The 20025-nt window shown below is 45.9% G+C and overlaps 1 protein-coding gene across 3 annotated transcripts; it reads left to right on the top strand.

The window, feature by feature from the left end:
• Positions 1–1884: 1884 nt before the first annotated feature.
• Positions 1885–17536, top strand: LOC125552327 (zinc finger BED domain-containing protein RICESLEEPER 2). 3 transcript variants are annotated; one of them, XM_087518670.1, is made up of 4 exons: positions 1885–2180; positions 3512–3811; positions 13789–15899; positions 17285–17536. In XM_087518670.1, the coding sequence occupies exons 2-3, from the start codon at positions 3514–3516 to the stop codon at positions 15894–15896; spliced, it is 2406 nt and encodes an 801-aa protein (XP_087374796.1). In that variant the 5' UTR covers positions 1885–2180; positions 3512–3513; the 3' UTR covers positions 15897–15899; positions 17285–17536. The 3 variants fall into 3 exon arrangements, with proteins under 3 accessions (XP_087374796.1, XP_048571788.1, XP_087374797.1); XM_048715831.2 differs by having other exon boundaries at positions 1886–2180; positions 13792–15899; XM_087518671.1 differs by lacking the exons at positions 1885–2180; positions 3512–3811 and adding an exon at positions 13363–13640 and having other exon boundaries at positions 13792–15899.
• The last annotated feature ends 2489 nt before the right edge of the window (positions 17537–20025 follow it).

The raw sequence follows: 20025 nt of genomic DNA, 5'->3' as shown, positions 1-20025 counted from the left end.
GAATTTGAATTTGAATTAAAGAGAGTGGTGGAGCAAGGATGGTACCATGGAAACAAAAAGAGGGAGAAGTGATAATAGAGAGAGAGAGTAGGGGGGAGGGGTGTTGTTGCTAATACACAAGGAGATGGGCTGATGAAGAAAGCAAGAAAATATGAGCAAACAAAGAGATAATAACTTTAGGGAGTCTGTCTGTTACACGATATGAGGAAAGAAACAAAAAACTCTACACCGACAACGAGAGTTAGACTGTTGATTTGTCATGGTGATTTTATCCGGTTTATCATGATTAACAAGACAACATTCTTCTTAAATTTTTAAAGCAACATTTTTTTGAAGTACAAACTCTGCAAATGTAAGATGTTTTTACAGTTTAATTCATAATGTAACACGTAGTTACAGACAGTGAAAAGCAATATATTTCTTAATTAAAATCTGTAGGCAAAGCTTTTGTCTTTTTTTAAAAAAAAGGATTGCTAAATCTCAACTTAATGAAGTCTCGGTCGATTTTAGATTCATGAGAATGTGAAGATCCGTGCAAGAAATTTCTTTCTTTGTTATATATTGTGTCATTTAACTGAGATTTGATTAAGTATCAGTGCCACTGAGATCTAGCAACACCCTTAAAAAAATCCTTTTTTAGAGACGGTACCTTCATTATCCGATCAGTGGATACGAGTTAGCCTTTTTGTGAGCAACAACTAGCTTTTTTTTGTAGGGAAACGTTTAGATCCGACACGCCGGCCGCGTGACACGCTGGCACTCACAACGTGCTGCAGCCTTGTATTCCGTTCACGCGAACTGTTGCGTGCGAGACGCGTGCGTGGTGGGTTCGTGCGAACCGTTTTTTACCTTATCTCTTTCTTTCCCCTCTTTTTTTCCTGTCCACACAACGCCACATCGGGTTTCTTCCACCTCCAGCCTGTGCGCCTGAACTTCTCTCTTCCGTGCTCCACTGCCCTCGTTTTCTTCATCTGCTCAATCCTGAACAACCATCGCCGGGAGGCACGCACACGATATTCTCTTCTCCGACGAGGATGCTACGAGGATGTTGCATCCGGTTGAGCAAAACGATGCAAACCATCGAATCGAAAAGCTGGAACCAGCGAGTAAAAAAACTGGAAACATGGGGCTGCGGAGCTACCACGATCAAGATTTGCTGGAACTAGCAACGGCTAGTGCTACAACCGTGCAACACGAATGCTGGAACGGTGGAACCAAGGCGGGAGGGAGCTGCCGTGGTCAAGAATTTTTGCCGGGATGCTGCATTTGATGCGAGCTGGAACCAACAACCGATTTTGCTGGAACCGGCGAAATCCCGAGCTGGAACCGACCATTGAATTTGCTACAGCGACCAGAGTGGGCTCTGCACCGACGAAGTTGGAGCCCTGTTTTGTTGCAACCGGCAATCCAAAAAGCTTCTACCGGCATGTTTTTTTGCTACAACGAAAAAGCTTCATCCAGGGAAGGGAGCTGCAACTGGGGGATGACCAATGGTGCTACAATGGCGAGCGGCGCTGGCGAGGCTTCGAGACGGGAGCCTGCTGCAAGCGGTGGTCTGGTGTGCTGGGGAGTGTGCGGCGGTGACACTGAGAGTTTTGCAGGATTAAGGAGAAAGGCAGAGCGGAGATGGAGGAGGAATAGCGATTCAATTTTTATCCTTTTGCGAGCCCCACATCGGACGGGCAAAAACAATTGTATCGGACGCTAGTGTGGCGACCGGCCGAAACTTGGGCTGGCACGCCGGCGCCTAGCACTCGCCATTTTTGTATGAGGACTGGATGCGAGCTAGCTTTTTTTTTTTTGAGACAAGGATGCGAGCTAGTTTAACCCCAAACGTCCTGGGTCCAGTGGATACACGGGCCCTGAACCTACCCAAACCATATCTGGAACTTGGGTCGGGCCTTGAGCTCGCCACCCGCGAACCCACCTACCCACAGACCATCCAACTCCACGCCCTAACCCTACCCTACCCTACCCTACCCGGATCCCTCTCTGCACCGGCGCCGCTGCCGCTGCCGCTGCGGCCGCATCGCCGACTTCTATCTCCGGCGCCGCTGCCGCTGCCGCTGCCGCCGCATCGCGGGCTTCGATCTCCAGCACTCCCGATTCTGCCCTGATTTGGATTTCTTCACCTGCTCTGCGTTCTCATCTCCGACGGAATTTGAGCTTGCAGGGAGCAGGTAAGCGACGCGATCCCAGTACCCTTTGTTTTCAGTTCCGAATTCCGTAGCTGTCGGCTCTGTTTGCTGCTATGGATGTGTGCTAGTCCTTGTCGACATGTTCCGCTGCTCTGATTTTTTGTTTCTAGTAAGAGAGTTGGGGTATAAGTGGGTGTTAGTTTCAGGGGAAACCGTACCAAATTAAGCGTGGAACTGTTAGCAAGCTCAAGAAGAAAGCGCGAGCGACCAGACTTACAATGATTTACAATTAGCACTGCACCCGCCAATCCAGATTCCGACTGAGGTTGTGGTTCTACCATAGGTCGGCTCGCGTTCGGGACTGGCGCAGTGTTTAGTATTTTGGCTGCCAAATTTAGTGACGAAACCAAGCATACTGGCGCAGTGTTTAGTTTTTTTGGCTTCATGACAGCTGGCATACACGTCCAGAACATCGACTCCAGAGCTGCACTACTGTGCCTAGAGGAGTCGTCTAGTGGACGGCAGAACCCAGCTAGAACTGGGGAGGTGTCGTCCAGTATGCGCCGATAGCAACGTACATCATGCTCCGGAAGTCCACACCTCTGCATAGAGGATCAACATTTCGTTTGCTCGTGCCAAGCGTTGTCGGCAAGAGGATCAACATAGTGAACAGAGGCTTTGATATCGTCGACTCCGGCCGCAACCAGGCAGGGAAATAGGTGAATTTTTTTGTCCTACAGGCCAAAATCCAAAAGCCATAGTTAATCCTAATTAAACACCCCCTAAGTGCACGCCTAGGCACACTTTTTTCTGTCACTTGTTGGCTGTCACTCAGAGAGGTAAGTAGAAATTGCCGGCTGTTGTCGTGTTGAAGTGGGCATCACCTACAGGCCACTGCTGCCGCCACGCCGGAGTGCCACCAGGATGTGCCTGGCAGCGTGGGGACTGGGACCAGACACACCTGCCAGGGGAAGCTGTGTGGCCGCACTCAGCCATCCACTGAGAGCGTGGGGTCGGATGAGGCGATGCTGCGAGGTGAGGCGAGCAGGGCCGCAGGGGAAGGCCCCACCTCTGTGGCTGGCTGGCTGGCAGCGGCCCATGGCTAGGATGCGATGTAGGGGTCGAAGGCCTGGCCTGTAGTGAGGATGTGAGGTAGGGGTCGAAGGCATGCATCGGTTAGTCATCTGCCTGGCAACGCACCACATCCTTTTATGCTTCTCTGTAAAAAATCATGCTTACAAAAATGTGTACTTTCCTGTGTTCAAAGTTATATCTGTAGGTGATGTTGTTTCTTGTGCTTTATTCCTTATTTATCTACTCTGCAGTTTAATCATATGCTTTGCTAAATATTGATTGTGTTGTATCAACTGCAGCTATGGAAAACATGGATGAGCATGACAGTGACGCTAATATGCCATTAGGGATAGATTCTGATGGAGCTGCTGCCTCCAGATTCAGGAAGAAGAGGTCTAAGGTGTGGGAAGAGTACAAGCCTATATATATGAATGGAGTGATCCAGAGCGCGGAATGCCACTACTGCCATACTCTCATGAGCTGCAAAGGTGCTGATGGACGTTCCAACGGAACGAGCCATTTATGGCGACATCATAATAATTGTCGAGCAAAAGAGGGATTTGACCTGAGTGAGCTGCATGATACAGACTTCCCTTATGGTATGTTTATGTTGTTTCTTTTATGCGTCATAATTTAGGTAATTGAGTAACCGATGCATGTGTATGCATTGAGGTGGATTATGCTAATCCCAGTTGGTGGAACCACTTTGCATAATATGCTGTATGTATATTTTGCGTTGTTTTAGGTCTCTTACAGTGCTATGGTATGTCCATTCGGTAGAGCCACTTTTGCATATGTTGCTGTTTGGCTACATGCTTTTGTTAAAGTTGGTGCAAACATAGTTTAATATTGCATCCATCTATGAAATATGTAACAAGAGAAGACGGCTATCTCTGTACCTGTACATAGGCAACTATCCATATTCTTAACTTCCATATTCTTAATTAGTTAACTTACAGCAGTTAGTTCAATCTTAATCTGTTTTTCCAAACGAGATACTATGTCTTCCACAAGACCTTACAAAATAAGAACACAACACCGTTAATTACCAGAAACTGAACCTTACTGAATTTTGCCTACAACAACAACAACAACGAAGCCTTTAGTCCGAAACAAGTTGGGGTAGGCTAGAGCTGAAACCTATAAGATCTCGCAATCAACTCATGGTTCTGGCACATGGATAGCTAGCTTCCAAGTCCTGTCCGTGGCTAGTTCTTTTGTGATATTTTAGTCCTTCAAATCTCTCCTTACGGACTCCTCCCATGTCAAATTTGGTCTAGCCCAACCTCTCTTAACATTACAACACGCTTTAGCCGTCTGCCATGCACTGAAGCTTCTCGGGGCCTGCGTTGAATATGCCCAAACTATCTCAGACGATGTTGGACAAGCTTCTCTTCAGTCGGTGTTGTCCCGTATATCATCATTCCGGACCCGATCCTTCCTTGTATGGGCACACATCCATCTCAACATGCGCATCTTAGCTACATACACCTAACTGTTGAACATATCACCTTTTAGTCGATCAACACTCAGCGCCATACAACATTGTGGGTTGAATTGCCGTCCTATATAACCCGCCTTTTAGCTTTTGTGGAACTCTCTTGTCACATAGAACGCAAGCTTGGTGCCACTTCATTCATCCGGCTTTGATTCGATGGATCACATCTTCATCGATATCGCCATCCTTCTGCAACATTGACCCCAAGTATCGATGGTGTCCTTCTGAGGTACCACTTGCCCATCAAGGCTAACCTCCTTGTGCCTATTAGTACTGAAAATGAACCTCATGTACTCGGTTTTAGTTCTACTAAGCCTAAAACCTTTCGATTCCAAGGTTTTTCTCCATACCTCTAAGTTTCTATTAACCCCCATCCGACTATCATCGACTAGCACTACATCATGGGATATCTCTTTGTATATCCCTTGTGACCTCATCTCCATCACCAAAGCAAAAAGACCAGCCAGAAAGTAAACAATCTTCGTTGGAACATTACGTGTGCAAAAGTACTCTACAACACCAGCGTAGCTCAACGAGGAGTCTCGAGTCCATTGTGGTGCGCAACATCACGCCCGCCAGCTCGACGAGTGCATGGCGCACATTCACGCTGGCAACAAGACCATCAGAGGTCACCAGGATGGGAGGTTGCGGCAGTAGCAGGTCTTCTCGTGCGCGCCCACTTGCATCCATCTCACCGCCATGCTAACCATCATCTTTGACCGCTTCGGTTATTCTCGGTACCACTGAATCGTGATGCCTTCAGTCGCCGCCTGCCACATGCCGGAGCTCATCACATCGGGATGAGCGATTGGGGATGGGTCGTCGCAGGGCCGGGGCTCGTCGGCCATGTGCAGGTGCCACGTGAAGAGCAGGGAGAGTGGGGGACGGAGCGCTGCGGCGCTGAGGCTTGTCGGTCATGCGTGGGCGCGACGTACGAATAAGGAAGTGACGAGGTGGAGGTGGTGCCGTGGAGCAGCAACAAGTGATGTGTCATTGATATCTAGTTGCCATGTCGTCATGTAGGGAGAGGCAAAATGAATTGATTGAGGAGGCAAGGGGGGGATTAAGGAAGGAGTTGCATATGACAGGTGGGCCCATGTAGTAAGTGAGAGTAGATTTTTTTAGGCTGGGATTACCTCTTTCCTATTACACCAAACAAGATTTTACTGTCATAGGGTAGGGATCGATTGGGATTGATAAATACAGGGTGCTAACTTCAGTGATTAAAAGTTCAAGGTTTGATTCCAACTACGCGTACAAAATCAAGGTTTAAAATAGACTTTTCTCCCTACCACATGACATTTTGCGGCATCTTATCTTAGGCCTTCTCCAAGTCAATGAGCACCATATGCAGGTCCTTTTGCTCCCTGTATCTCTCGGCAAGTTTTCGTACCAAGAAAATGGCTTCCATGATCGACATCCTAGACATGAAACCAAACTGATTTTTGGTCACGCCTGTCATTCTTCTTAAGCGGTGCTCAATGACTCTCCTATAGCTTCATTGTATGGCTCATCAGCTTAATTCCATAGTAATTAGTACAACTTTGAATATCCCCCTTGTTCTTGAAGATTGGTACTAAAATACTTTGCCTCCATTCTTTTGGCATCTTGTTTGCCCGAAAAATGAGGTTGAAAAGCTTAGTTAGCCATACTATCGCTATTGTCTCTGAGGCCTCTCCACACCTCAATGGGGATACAATCAGGACCCATTGCCCTTCCTCCTTTCATCCTTTTTAAAGCATCGCACACCTTAGACTCCCGGATTCGCCGCACAAAACGCTTGCTTGTATCATCAAAGGAGTCGTCCATTTCAATGTTAGAGCTCTCGTTCTCTCCATTGAACAGCTTGTGGAAGTACTCCCACCATCTATGCTTAATCTCCTCGTCCTTTACCAGGAGCTGATCTGCTCTGTCCTTGATGCATTTCACTTGGTCGACTTCCCTCTCTTGGATCTTGGCCATCTTATAAATGTCCCTTCCTTCGTGTTAGTCCTCATACGCCAGACCCCTTGCTTCACTCACAGCTCGCTTTGCGGCCTTCTTTGCCACCTTGGACTTCTTTATGTTGCCTGCACTCCTATCTAGGTGTAGCCGTTTGAGACAATCTTTCTTCTCCTTACTAGGTATCTTTAGCTTCGCTTCTACTTTCCTTGGACACTCCAAACTCCTTTGAAGCCACCTTACAAATGCAAATCGCCATCTTCATCCACATATTGCCTGCATCACCTCCTTCCTCCCAAGGGCCCTCCTTAATGACCCTCTCCTTTAAAGCCTGAGCTGCCTCCTCCTTGAGCTTCCACCAATTTGTTCTAGCGACTTTGGCATGCTTATCCTGCTGGCCACGAATCCGAAAGCGGAAGTTAGCCACCACAAGCTTATGCCGAGGGACAAAACTTTCTCCAGGCATCACCTTACAATCTAGGCAAGCATGTCTGTCTTCTCTTCTCGACAGGACGAAATCAATCTGGCTAGAGTGTCGACAACTACTAAAAGTCAGTAGACGTGATTCTTTCTTTCTAAAGAGGGTGTTAGTTTCGATCATATCGTAGGCTAGAGCAAAGCTTAGGACATCTTGTCCTTCTTGATTCCTGCCGCGATAGCCAAAGCCCACATGCACCCCTTCAAAACCCGTGTTAGATATACCCACGTGGCCATTGAGATCTCCTATGAAGAGCTTGTCGCCAATAAGTACACTCCTAACCATGTCCTCCAGACCTTCCCAGAACTCCATCTTGGTGTTCTCGTTGTGGCCTACTTGCGAGGTATATGCGCCGATAACATTGAGAATTAAGTCCCCAACTACCAGCTTGACCAGGATAATCCGGTCCCCACTCATGGAGTTCTCATTCTGGCCTACTTGCGGGGTATACGCGCTGATAACATTGAGAACTAAGTCCCCAACTACTAGCTTGACCAGGATAATCCGGTCCCCACGCTGTAACGCCCCCGATGCGGCTATATCTCCCACGTGTCGAAGCACGACTTAGAGGCATAACCGCATTGAAAGCAATGTCGCAAGTGAGGTAATCTTCACAACATCCCATGTAAATAAATAAAGGGGAAATGATACATAGTTGGCTTACACTCGCCATGTCACACAAATACATAAATAACATTACATTCATCCAAATACACTCAAGGTCCGACTACGGAACCAAAATGAAGATAAACCCCAAATGCAACATAGTCCCCGATCGCCCCAACTGGGCACCACTACTGATCATCTGGGAAAGACACGTAGTAACGGCGAGAGTCTTCATCGAACTCCCACTTGAGCTCGGTCATAACATTTGGAGCGGTATCATCGGTCCCTGCATCTGGTTTTGGAAGGAATCTGTGAGTCATGGGGACTCAGCAATCTCACACCCACGCGATCAAGAAGAGGCTAGGTGGCGAATGGTAAAACTAAGGTTGGGCATTGCTGGAGGAGTTTTATTCAAGGTGAACTGTCAAGGGGTTCCCATTATAACCCAACCGTGTAAGGAACGCAAAATCCGGGAACATAACATCGATATGACGGAAAACTAGGGCGGCAAGAGTGGAACAAAACACTAGGCATAAGGCCGAGCCTTCCACCCTTTACCAAGTATATAGGTGCATTAAGATAAACAAGATAATATTATGATATCCCAACAATAAACATGTTCCAACAAGGAACAATCTCCAATCTTCACCTGCAACTAACAACGCTATAAGAGGGGCTGAGCAAAGCGGTAACATAGCCAAACAACGGTTTGCTAGGACATGGTGGGTTAGAGGTTTGACATGGCAATTTGGGAGGCATGATAAGCAAGTGGTAGGTATCGTAGCATAGGCATAGCAAAAGGGCGAGCATCTAGCAAGCAAAAATAGAAGTGATTTCGAGGGTATGGTCATCTTGCCTTCAAAGTTCTCAGAGTTGCCTTGATCCTCGAAAGCATACTCAACGGGCTCCTCGATCACGTACTCGTCTCCCGGCTCTACCCAAGCAAGAACAACAAGCAAGAGGAACACAATCAACCACGTGCAATGCTCAAGCAACATGATGCAAACATGGTATGATATGCGGGATGCGGTATGTGATGCATATGCAAGATTTGAAAAGGAATGATTGAACCCGGCCTCAACTTGGAAAATCAAGAGTGCCACTGGAAAGGTGAGTTGATTTCGGTCGAAATTGATATAAAGATCACCGGAATCGGATGCACGGTTTGGAAATGGCAAGCAAAACAAATATGGCACCGGTCTGCGATTAACAGCAAGTAGCCTTCTAAATGCATCAAGATAAATAAGCTACTGCACTCAAACATGGCAACAAAATACATGGCAGCGATCCACTCATGATGCTTGACAAAAGATGAACACTGAGTTACGGCTAATTCACTCATTAACAGGTTCAAACAAGCATGGTAAAAGTGCAAAAGATTACTGGTTTCAGACTTAGTGGAATTATCAACATGTCAGGAATTTAACATCAGGAAGCAAAGTTTAGAGCATGATAACTACATGCTACAGGAACATATCATGGCAAAGCAAGGCATGGTATGAAGCTACTCTAAGCATATAACAGAAGTCCCTTAGTGACCATGAGACAAAAGGGATCAGAAAATACAATTGCAAGCATGCGAACATAGCAAAAACATAAACAGATTCAGACTTAGTGAAAAATTGGAGCATGGCAAAACAGATAACGAGTAGGCATGTTTACGAGCTCGATGCACTCACTACGAGGCATTGCATGACAAGCTAAGCATACACCCAGCAAATAGACATGACATAGAAGCTAGACATGGCAAGAACAACAACATAGCATGCATGGATCAACAACAACAAGCTCGGCAAAATCGCTAAACATGTTAACAATCTGCCAGGAACATTTTATAGCAAAAGTAGAGCTCGATTGACTCAAGCTAGGGTGCTCCATAATTGCAAACAAAGACATGGATGCATAGAGTACAACATTATCTACAAAACATCCTTACTGATCATGCTCAAAAGAGGCACGGATCACTAGGAAACAACATGAACATATGGCATAAAAATAATGACAGGGCAAGGACTTAGTGAAATTCTAAGTCCCTGAATCCAGCATCATTGAGTAAGCTACTTTGCATGCTTGTGCTAGTCACCATAGATATCACAAAAATACATGGCATACACCCCTGTAAAGATGGCATGGCATTCTTCAAAACACATGTAGAGCTCAGGATCATATCATGCACACATTAATCATGGCAAAAATGACAAAAGTGCATTTGCTGAAACAGATCTGAAACTGTCATCACATAGCCCTCTTCCAACAGCATTTCGGGCATCAAGATGAGCTCAAATGAAAATGATGCAATGAGATGAAATGATGTACTCATTGAGATGAACATTTTGATATGCTACACGCATGAATCGGAGCCACGATGAGTTAGTTATGACATGGCAAAGTATGCAAAATATTAGGGTTAGGAGGGAAAAAGTCAACCCTGAGATTTTGGATCTGAGATCCAGCCGGGCCGGTACTGTAGCAGGTCGGACGAGGCTCGCCGGAAAATGGGGCCGCGGTGGCCGGAGCCTCGCCGGAATCTGCGGAGGAGGGAGAGGATGCCGGCGACGAGGGGGAGGCCGGAGATGGGCGCGGCGTCGGCGGCGCGGAGACCGGATCGGGGCGGCGCCGGTGCGGGGCGGCGTCGGTCGCCGGCGTGGGTGCGGCCGGTGGTCGCCGGACGGCGAGGGGCGGCGGAGACGAGGCGGCGGGGCAGCGAAGGCGGCAATGGAGGCGCGGGCGTCGGGCGCCTCGGCCCGGATCGGCGGCGGAGAGGGCCGGCGCTGGGCCTGCGGGCCCGCGGTGGCGGCGGGAACCGGCGGTGCCACGTGGCAGTCTGCCACTGGTGCAGGGCGGCGACGCGATGTGTCCGGCCGGAAACGGACACGTCCGGCGGCGGCGCGAGCGGATTTTTTTTAGGGTTTGGAAGAGGAGATCCGGGATTTTCGGGGAGGGACCTATTTATAGAGGTAGAGGGAGCTAGGAAGCTCCAAATGAGGTGCGGTTTGCGGCCACGCGATCGTGATCGAACGCTCTAGATGATGGAAGGGGTTTAGGTGGGTTTTGGGCCACTTTGGAAGGGTGTTGGGCTGCAACACACACGAGGCCTTTTCGGTCCTTCGGTTAACCGTTGGAGTATCAAACGAAGTTCAAATGGCACGAAACTTGACAGGCGGTCTACCGGTAGTAAACCAAGGCCGCATGGCAAGTCTCGGTCCAATCCGAGAACGTTTAACACCCGCATACGAAAAGAGGTAGAAAGGGACACCGGAGGACATAGGAGTGCCGGAATGCAAAACGGACAACGGGGAAAATGCTCGGATGCATGAGACGAACACGTATGCAAATGCAATGCACATGATGACATGATATGAGATGCATGACAAAGAAAAAAACACACGAAGGCAAAAAACCCGACAACGATGAAATAAAATAACTTAGTGCTGAAAATGGCAAGAGTTGGAATATAAATAAGGTAGGTTACATCCGGGGTGTTACACACGCCTCTTGACGTCTACCACCCCATACTCGAGACTCTTGTTGATCAAGATGCCTACTCCATTTCTGTTTGCAGTTGCCTGCGTGTACCACAACTTGAAGCCAGTGTCCTCCCACCTCCTTCGCCTTCTGTGCTCTTCATTTGGTTTCTTGGACGCAACGGATATTAACACTTCTCCTCACCGATGTATCAACTAGCTCATGTAGTTTAGCTGCCAGGGACCCTACGTTCCAGCTAAGCGGGTCCTCCTAGGCTCAGCTAGCTTCCTTACCCTTCGCACTCGTCGAGTCAAATTTGAAGACCCTTGCTCATTTTTCACTACACCCGGGCGTCGATGTAGCGCGCCACTAAGGATGCGACGACCCGATCCTTGCTCACTTGTCACTATATCTAAATCAACATATGGCACCACCAAGCGGGTGATGGCCTGGCCCTTGCTCATTTGACACCACACCGGGTGGAATATATATGGTGCATCGCTAAGAAGGCTACGCCTCAATGATGTTCTTTTGGTTTCATCTCCATAAGAGTGGCTGAGTTTTGACGTTGGCTCGCCAAGCCTATCACACCCCTCCTTTACCCGGGCTTGGGACCGGCTGTGTCGAGACAACATAGACGGAGTTCTTATTGATTTTAGCCTATTTATAAATATTTGGATACTGTACGCGTTTGGTTAATTTGGGTAATATGGTCTGGAAGAGCACGACGCTGCTAGATGAGCTGGACCTGTTCGGTTAGTTCGGCAGAACAAATCCTCTTCAGTTTTGTACCGATGTAACCAAACTTTCAGTGGTTCATGATCTATGCGCAAAACGTGTGAAGTTTTTGTATCAGAAGGAGAACACCGAGAAGGCTCAAAAGTTTACAAGGGTAAATTGACAAAACAAGAGCAACCAAAAGGGAAAAGCTCTAAACTAATCATGTCCAAAAGCTAACAAAACCAAGGAAGAATGCCAAGACAAAGCCAAAACCCTACAGCTATCATATGCACAGTCCTAGATGGCAGCCATGCATTAAGCAATCAAGCTTCTAATACATTAGTGATATTAATTAAGGGGTAGTTAATAATATCTCAGTTCAACAACTGATGGCATACTTCAAGCAGTCATGTTGATTCTACCAGTCAGTTATATCCTTCTTGCTGCACTTGCTAACTTAATGAGTTTTTTTTTTTGCGAAAACTTAATGAGAAAATTGAATACATGGATACCCGGCACACTGTTCATCTGCTAGATCAGTGATTACAGGTTACAAATTCGGATTTTGTTTGGCAAGTTACAATTAACTTGTAAATAAGATTCTTTACACGACTATACATAAGATCTACAAAGCACGGACACGGCATAGACAGCTATATCGGCATCCTAGTATGGGTGGACACGGCGATACGCGTATCCTGTAGTATCCCATCTTTTCCGAATTAAAAAAAACTAAATAGGGATATGCTGTGGACTCGGTGGGGCCTCTGGAGGCCAGTAACGGCCCTATACAAACCCTATTATTGGCAGGTTGGCACGCATGAGCGCCACAAAAGGGACGAGCTGCTCCAGGCTTCAGTGACTCCGCCACTGCCGCTGTTTTCCCCAAGACCAGCAGCCTCTCCTCCCGACGGCAACCATGCTCAAGTAGGTAACCTCGATCTCTTCATCTCTTTGTGACTCATTTTTTTGCTGTTGAGCTGCTGCTGCTAGCTTCCCCATGCGGCCATGTCGTTGCTGCTTGGGTTTTTGATTAGCTGCATGCTGTTGTGCTGCTTGAATGCTTTTGGTTGGGTTCTTTTCTTCGTGCTGCTGTTGAGCGTTGACTGTCACTGCTGCTTGCTGTTAGGGAGCATGGCATCTGGGAGCGCCGCCGCCGGTAGCCAATCGTCCGTGGGTGAGAGTGAAGAGCTCCTATTTATCATGTTATTAGTGGACTGTGTTATGCTGTCATGTTGTGTCTACTGTCTAGTGTGTACTACGGTTTATTTTTGTAATACCGCGTCACGTTGGGAGCTTGAGATTGCCAAACCATACTGCACTTGGGAGCCAAATACATTGGACATTTGGAAAGCAAATGTCTTTACTGTTTTCATGTTCTGTACCACTTAAGGTTATGTCTTCTTAAGTTTCTAATACTAGCATTTGATGTATTTTGCAAGTTGCAATGACATGGGCCTGGAGGATCAATTAATTCAATCATTGAGCACTTGAAAAAGGAGACAGCAAATGGGGCAGTATTCTGATCTCATCTCAGTTTCTCATTAATTTTTTGTCTTTAACTCCTTATTACATGGTGTATTTTTAATTTATATATTCTCTGTATTCCGGTGTGGCTGTTTTTGGAAAATGCCGTATCCCGTGTCCCCGTATGCGTATCGCCGTGTCCGTGTCCTCATATCCGTGCTTTTTAGCATAAGATTTGGATCTTTATCATTAGGTATGGGTAATGTGTTGTGCTTTACTTTAGAGATTTTGTTGTTTACCACTTTACTGTAAATTAAGGGTGCAAGCAGCAGCTTTATTATAAGTTATATCTTTAATCTTAAAGGTATATTCTGACTAACTTATGCGTGCTTCATGCATAGTAGGTGTGAATGACATTGATCCACTGAACCAGATTCTTCCAGAGCCACTTGATGACATGAACTTGGTAAATCATAGTGAGAACGACAGATTGAGATCGAAGGTATGGATGGACTTTACACCTGTCTATGTTGAGGGGAGAATCCAGGGTGCTGACTGTGTCCATTGCCACACACGACTTAGTGCAGAAAAAAGTACAGGCGATTTAAACCAGCACACTCAGACTTGTTCAGCACGGGCTGGAACTAGTGTAAATCATCAGAAAGGTGGGCTTTTCTCGTCCAGTGTACCAATTTTTAAATCTAGGGTGAAGGATGAACTTTTACCTGCCTTGACAAATGGTAAAGTTCAGATTGCAGAATATGCTAGCAGGTTCCACTTGGGTTATAATTCTGGTGACAGAACTTGTCAAAATCAGCACATTCTGGCTTTACCAGCAGACAACATGATCCCAATGGAACAAGATAAGTCGTCTGCTCGTACTCCAGATATCAAGATCAGGAAATTTGATCAAGAAGCATCTTATCTAGAGCTAACTAGGATGATAATAATGCATGGCTATCCCCTGTCAATTGTGGAGCATGAAGAAATGAAAAGATTTGCGAAGGGCCTTAACCCTGTGTTTAACATGGCTTCAAGCCTAGATATGGAAGAATATTCAACTCTGCTGTTTCAGAAAGAGAAGTCTGACCTTAAGGAGAAAATTGCACTTTCGTCACGGCGAGTTTCGTTATCAGCAAGTGTGTGGGTCCCTCATGGAGCTGAGCCCACAATAAAGTACCTGTGTCTGACCGCGCATTTTATTGATTCTGAATGGAAGCTTCAAAGGAGAATAATCAAGTTTGGTGTGCTTTGGTCCTCACCTTCTAATTTGGAAAGGATGATACACTGTAAGGAAGCTTGTGTGCTAGAATCTGAGGTTGGGGCGTATAATGTCATATTGGAAGCTATAAGAGAGTGGAATATTGACAGGAAGCTTTTCTGCTTGACATCTGTAAGCGAAATAAGAAACAGTGGAAGTATCTCAAAGCTGAAGGACATGCTTATACAGAGGAACTGTCTTCCTATTAGAGGTGAGCTATACAATATTGCTTGTGTGGATGATATGCTTGACAGCGTTCTTTCGAAAGGGCAATCATTGCTTTACCGTGTCGGTGATCTGCTAGAGAGATTTATTCAAGCATGTGCATCTTCATCGCTGACTCAGCAGCAACTTTTGGAAGTTGCTAACGATGTTGGTATGAAGTGCCCCCATGAAGATGCAAAGTGGTGGCATAAAATTTACTTTAGACTTGAGGTGCTTTTGCATTTCAAGAAGTTACTTCCCTCTGAAGAATTTGTATCTGTGGAAGAAATGAAAATTGTTGAGCCTATCTATAAGATTTTGAGGGTTTTCTATCGAGTCGTTGAAGTAATGTCTGGGCCTGTTTGCCTGACAGCAAATCTGTACTTCCATGAAGTATGGAAAGTTAGGACGATTTTGCAAGAAGAAGCATGTACTGAACACTCCGACGTTGCTAGCATGATTAGAGAGATGCAGGAAGCATTCAATGAATATTGGGCAAAGTCGTACTTGTGGTTGTCAGTGCCTGTTGTTCTTGATCCGAGATTCAAAATTACTTTTATCGAGTTCCGTCTTAAACGAGCTTTTGGCACTGATGCAACAAAGTATGTAAATGATGTAGCTGAAATAGTGAGGGAATTGTTTCATGAATATTGCACCCCTGTGGATCAGCCGAATGTTAAGACTTCAAATTGCGAAGTTCACAATGTTGAAATAGATGGATTTGACAGTGATTTATTGGAAGATTGGGATCAGCATCTTACTGCACAGACAAGGAGTCAACTATTGTCGGAGCTTGACAGCTATCTTGAAGATGGTCTTCTTCCACGGAAGGATGATTTTGATATTCTAAACTGGTGGATGAGTCATTCTCCAAAGTATCCAACCCTCTCAAAAATGGTGCAGGATGTCTTGGCAATGCCATCATCCGCTGTTCACTGCCAGGCAGCATTCAGCAGTGAGAGCCCAGTAATTCATAAGCAATGGAGCACATTAAACATCAAGACAATTGAAGCACTTGTGTGTACCCGAGATTGGATTAGCTAGGTGGTAAGTTCTGCACTTTGGTTGTTCTATTTACATACTTGCTGGCTTCGTTGAGACCCTAAGACGAAGCATGCGTAATCTTATTAGACCACAGCTTAATTTTGCACCTTGACTCGTAAGAGAAACATCAGACAGACTTTTAGAAGTCTCATATATTGGTTCCATTTTCTATTAATAGAAATTATGCTTACAGTATCTACCATAACACGGCAACATCAGCAACAGAACACCACCTCAAAAACAAAAGACCCACAGGAGTAACTAAGAGACGGGAGGAGGAGGAGGAGGAGGAGGAGGAGAAGAAGAAGGGACTTCCCAACGTTCTGCATTGCCAAGTAAAAGGATCTAGATTCGATGCCAAAAGTTGGCATGCCAATATTTGGGAAATGCCAAATGTTGGCTAGTGATTGGTTGACTACCAACTTTTCTTGCCAACCTCACAAAAAGTTGCCAACTTTTGGCAGCTTATCATTTTGCCAAATGTTGGCTTGCTTATATTGTCAATGGGATCTAGTTGGGGAAAGAGACGTGCAATGGAACCACTTCCAATTGGCCCCATTCACAATATTCCGCGGGTTTGTAGAAAGTGGAAAATAACCTAGGGAAGGAATCATCAAGGCTGTTATTGCGCAGCCAGATATCCTTCCGAAAGATAGTTTTCCTCCCATCTCCCACCTTAATCCTACATGACCAAAAGAGAGGTTCATTTCCATATTCCTCCCTTGCTCAGCTTAGCTTGCCTACTTGGCACATTCAAGTCGGAGGCCAGGCAATGGCTGTTCTGCTTCCAGCGATTCCTCTGTCTAGTGGCTAGGGGTGTCTGAGTTGTATTCTCCAGGTGTTCCCCTTCTTAGGGCTTGTACAAACTCTTCTTTGTACAAAGCATCGAAAACACAAGTCTTTTGCACTTTCTTGTGAAACAAACTTCCATGTGCCCTTGCCAAAAATGAGAGTCCCAGGCTTTTAGTGATGACTTGGCCTAGAGAGCAATTGCTTAAATACATTTTGGACAGAATTTCCTGTCAAGGCCCAGTGTCATTGAATAACCAACATAACCACTCGGCTAGCAAAGAGATGATAAGCACCCCCAGCCTGGTTCTTTGGCATACATACCTTTGGCCAACCACCAAATGATTATTATTTTGGCACATGTTAAGTTGTGGCTAGATTGCACAAGGTACTCCCTCTGATCCAAATTAATTGATGCGGCTTTAGTACAAAGTTGTACTAAAGCAGCGTCAATTAATATGGATGGGAGGGAGTACTACTGTTCAAGTAAAATCATCCAGTCGCATACAAGTGCCAATTAGTTTATTAAATTGTGCTTCTTAACTCTCTGGTGGTGATGTTTTTCTAACATGAGAGGTTTTCCACCAATAATTTTGCAGGCTCCATGTTATGCTACAGAATGCTCTTCATGGAGAGAAGGCTATGCGTTGTACAAATACCCATTCTTCTTCTAACATTGGAGGATGCTATTGCTAGGACGACTTACTAACGAACCATTCTATTTGCGTGCCGGACATAGTTTCACAGCGTCTCAAACGTTTCTGCATTCCTCTCTCAAACAAATGTACACATCGGCTCATCGCAGAAGCTTGTTCTTGGGGTGTATCATGCTATGTTGTTTCCTGTGTTTAGACCCGGGGCTCCTCCTGCCCAGATGCGCGCGTGCACAGTGCCTATGGTTCGCTCCTGTTTTAACCTGACGAGGATCACCTGTGTATATTGTACGAAGACATTCGCTCCTATAGGCAGAATTGACAAATTTGACCTCAAAGCGAAAGTATTTCACAAACTAAACTGTTTTTGAAAATATTTCACACCGCTGACCCTTTTGTGCATCTCCCAACAGTAAGGTGCTGCACTCTACTGTGCAACTTTTTACAGTTAGGTGCTGCACAGTGTAGTGCAGCTCTTTACAGCTAGGCGCTTGCTGTTGGGCGCTGCACATTAGAGGTCAGCTGGGTGAAATATTTTCAAACATAGTTTAATTTGTAAAATAGTTTCGTTGTGAGGTCAAATTTATGTTTTTTGCCGCTCCTATATGCTGGATATGCTGGGGAAGGTTACGGTGTTGAATACCCTTGGAGCTGTTGTTTTAGGTTCACGTTTTTTTTCCCGAGTTGGATGTCACGGCTTTGTGTGCGGGAGCGCAGGCGCGGTATCAGGAGAGCTGCAAAAACCATCCGGTTGTCATCATCCCCTCTGTCCCTCCTTCGCGGGGAGAATCTCCCTATAGTGGTCAAACGCGTCAGACTTCACGGGGCACATGTTCGTCATGAGGATTTTTGTGGCCGATCCCATTGGGCTGCCACAACATCAGTCTCGTGGCCAGGTGGAGGAATGTCAACACCTGCGGGATGAGATCCCCCAGGTGACCAGGTGTGGCTGTTGTCTGGGGTGGATAGCATCGTGTGGAAATTGGGAAGACTTGTATAGGATCTGACCATTAGGTGAGATCGTAGGATCAACACAAAAATTTCATATTTAGACACCTCAAAAGATTGTGATTTTTTTCACAACATACCTGCAAGGTATGTTTACAACTCTAAAAAAACCCAGCTTCGAACTTGGTCTACGGTAAGAGAATCAAAAAAGATAAATTCGACTATGAATAGTGTCAGCTTGGGGTGAATAGTATTTGACATTGTTCACATTCGATTGTCTTTTTTGTTTCTCCTTCAAATTAGGAGCTGAGACTTTTTAAGGTTGTACATCAAACACGGATGTGTGTCTACACATATTTTCAGAATTTTTGAACATGTTTTGAGTCTTCAAAATGATTGATCTCATCTAAAGCTAGATCCTATGCAAGTCTCCCCTGAAATAAAGAGATTCAAAGACACCATCCATCTAGAATTATTTGTCATAAAAATGGATAAAAATGAACATATCTGAAACTAAAATACGTCTAGATACATTCATTTCTCTGACAAGTAATTTCGGACGGAGGGAGTATGTGCCCCATTCTGACGTTATGAAAATTTGGAAAGCAAAAATAGGAGGGTTGTGTGGTTCGCCATGGCGACGACCGCTTGGTCACGTCGGGCCTCTCGTAAAAAAAGCTCTAAAGGAGGGGCGTATATTCAAGCACCTGGCTGATCTAGTTTATAAACTTGTTGTGATATTGCAGTCGTGGAGGCCTATCGCTACTTGGTCAACTTATCATCAATCTGCGGGTGAAAAGCCACAACCTTCATGCTGCTTCACGACAGGGCAACAACGGCTAGGGGAGCCGCCTGTGCAGCGTCGCTCGACGGGTTTCATGGTTATATCTAGCCCTCATAGTGCCTCCTTAGGGTTCACTTTGTCTTCGCATGCGCCGCGTCGCTATGTCAGACCTTGTTTGGTATCGCATCGAACTTTCTTATTTCTTGCTAGACTGTTTGCCATAAACCCTAAACCTTAAGGGCCTCATTCTAAGGACGGACAATCGTCTCTTCTCTAAAAAATAGGTGAGAATTCCTGTTTTTTGCAGGACAAATGAGGATGTCGTAGACAACAGCCACACCTGGACAGTAGCACCTTGGTGACAGTTGCTGGATGATCTTGTTTATAAACTTCCTGGTGAATCATGGGGTAAGCGGGACATATGAGGATGTCGCAGGGCCCAGTGCGGACCTCGTTCACGTCACGCTTCATCCGCATATAGCCATTCTCTCCCCATCCTTTGCCCCAGGAGTTTATGAGAATTCAATAGTCATCGCAGATTCGCTGGCAGCGTAGCCTATCACTGTCAGTGCATGGCGGACATTGGTGAAGAGGTCGCCCGAGTACAAATTGAATTCGTCCCCGTTGGAATGGTGGAGCTATGTGTAGTTTAGGGGGCCACCGCCCCCTCCCTCACTGGAAATGTGATGAGGACATTGCTACCATGGATATGATCAAAAATATTGCACACATGTAATACTTGATCCAGCACCGAAACTGGACTAATTTTTTCTTTTATGTTTGTTCTGCTGGTTCACGCCACCTTCCACTGAACCTTGTAACACAACATCATCCCTCTTAATATATTGGAAATGTTACCTGGTGGACGTCAGCCAGGAGGCAGGAGCCAATGAACCCTCTTTCCGTTGTCGGATTTCATTGCAGGAATCTTGGCACAGGAGGGAAGACACATCAG

Source organism: Triticum urartu, chromosome 4A, assembly GCF_056163025.1.
Source record: "Triticum urartu cultivar PI428250 chromosome 4A, HENAU_Tu73, whole genome shotgun sequence".
Lineage (NCBI taxonomy): Eukaryota > Viridiplantae > Streptophyta > Magnoliopsida > Poales > Poaceae > Triticum > Triticum urartu.
This window is presented reverse-complemented; position numbering and strand designations above follow the sequence as displayed.

Excerpts from the sequence above, each read along its gene's own strand:
- LOC125552327 (XM_087518670.1), top strand. The coding sequence starts at position 3,514 with ATGGAAAACATGGATGAGCATGACAGTGACGCTAATATGCCATTAGGG. Across the intron at positions 3,812-13,788 it reads TGATACAGACTTCCCTTATG|TAGGTGTGAATGACATTGAT; the intron begins GTATGTTTATGT and ends CTTCATGCATAG.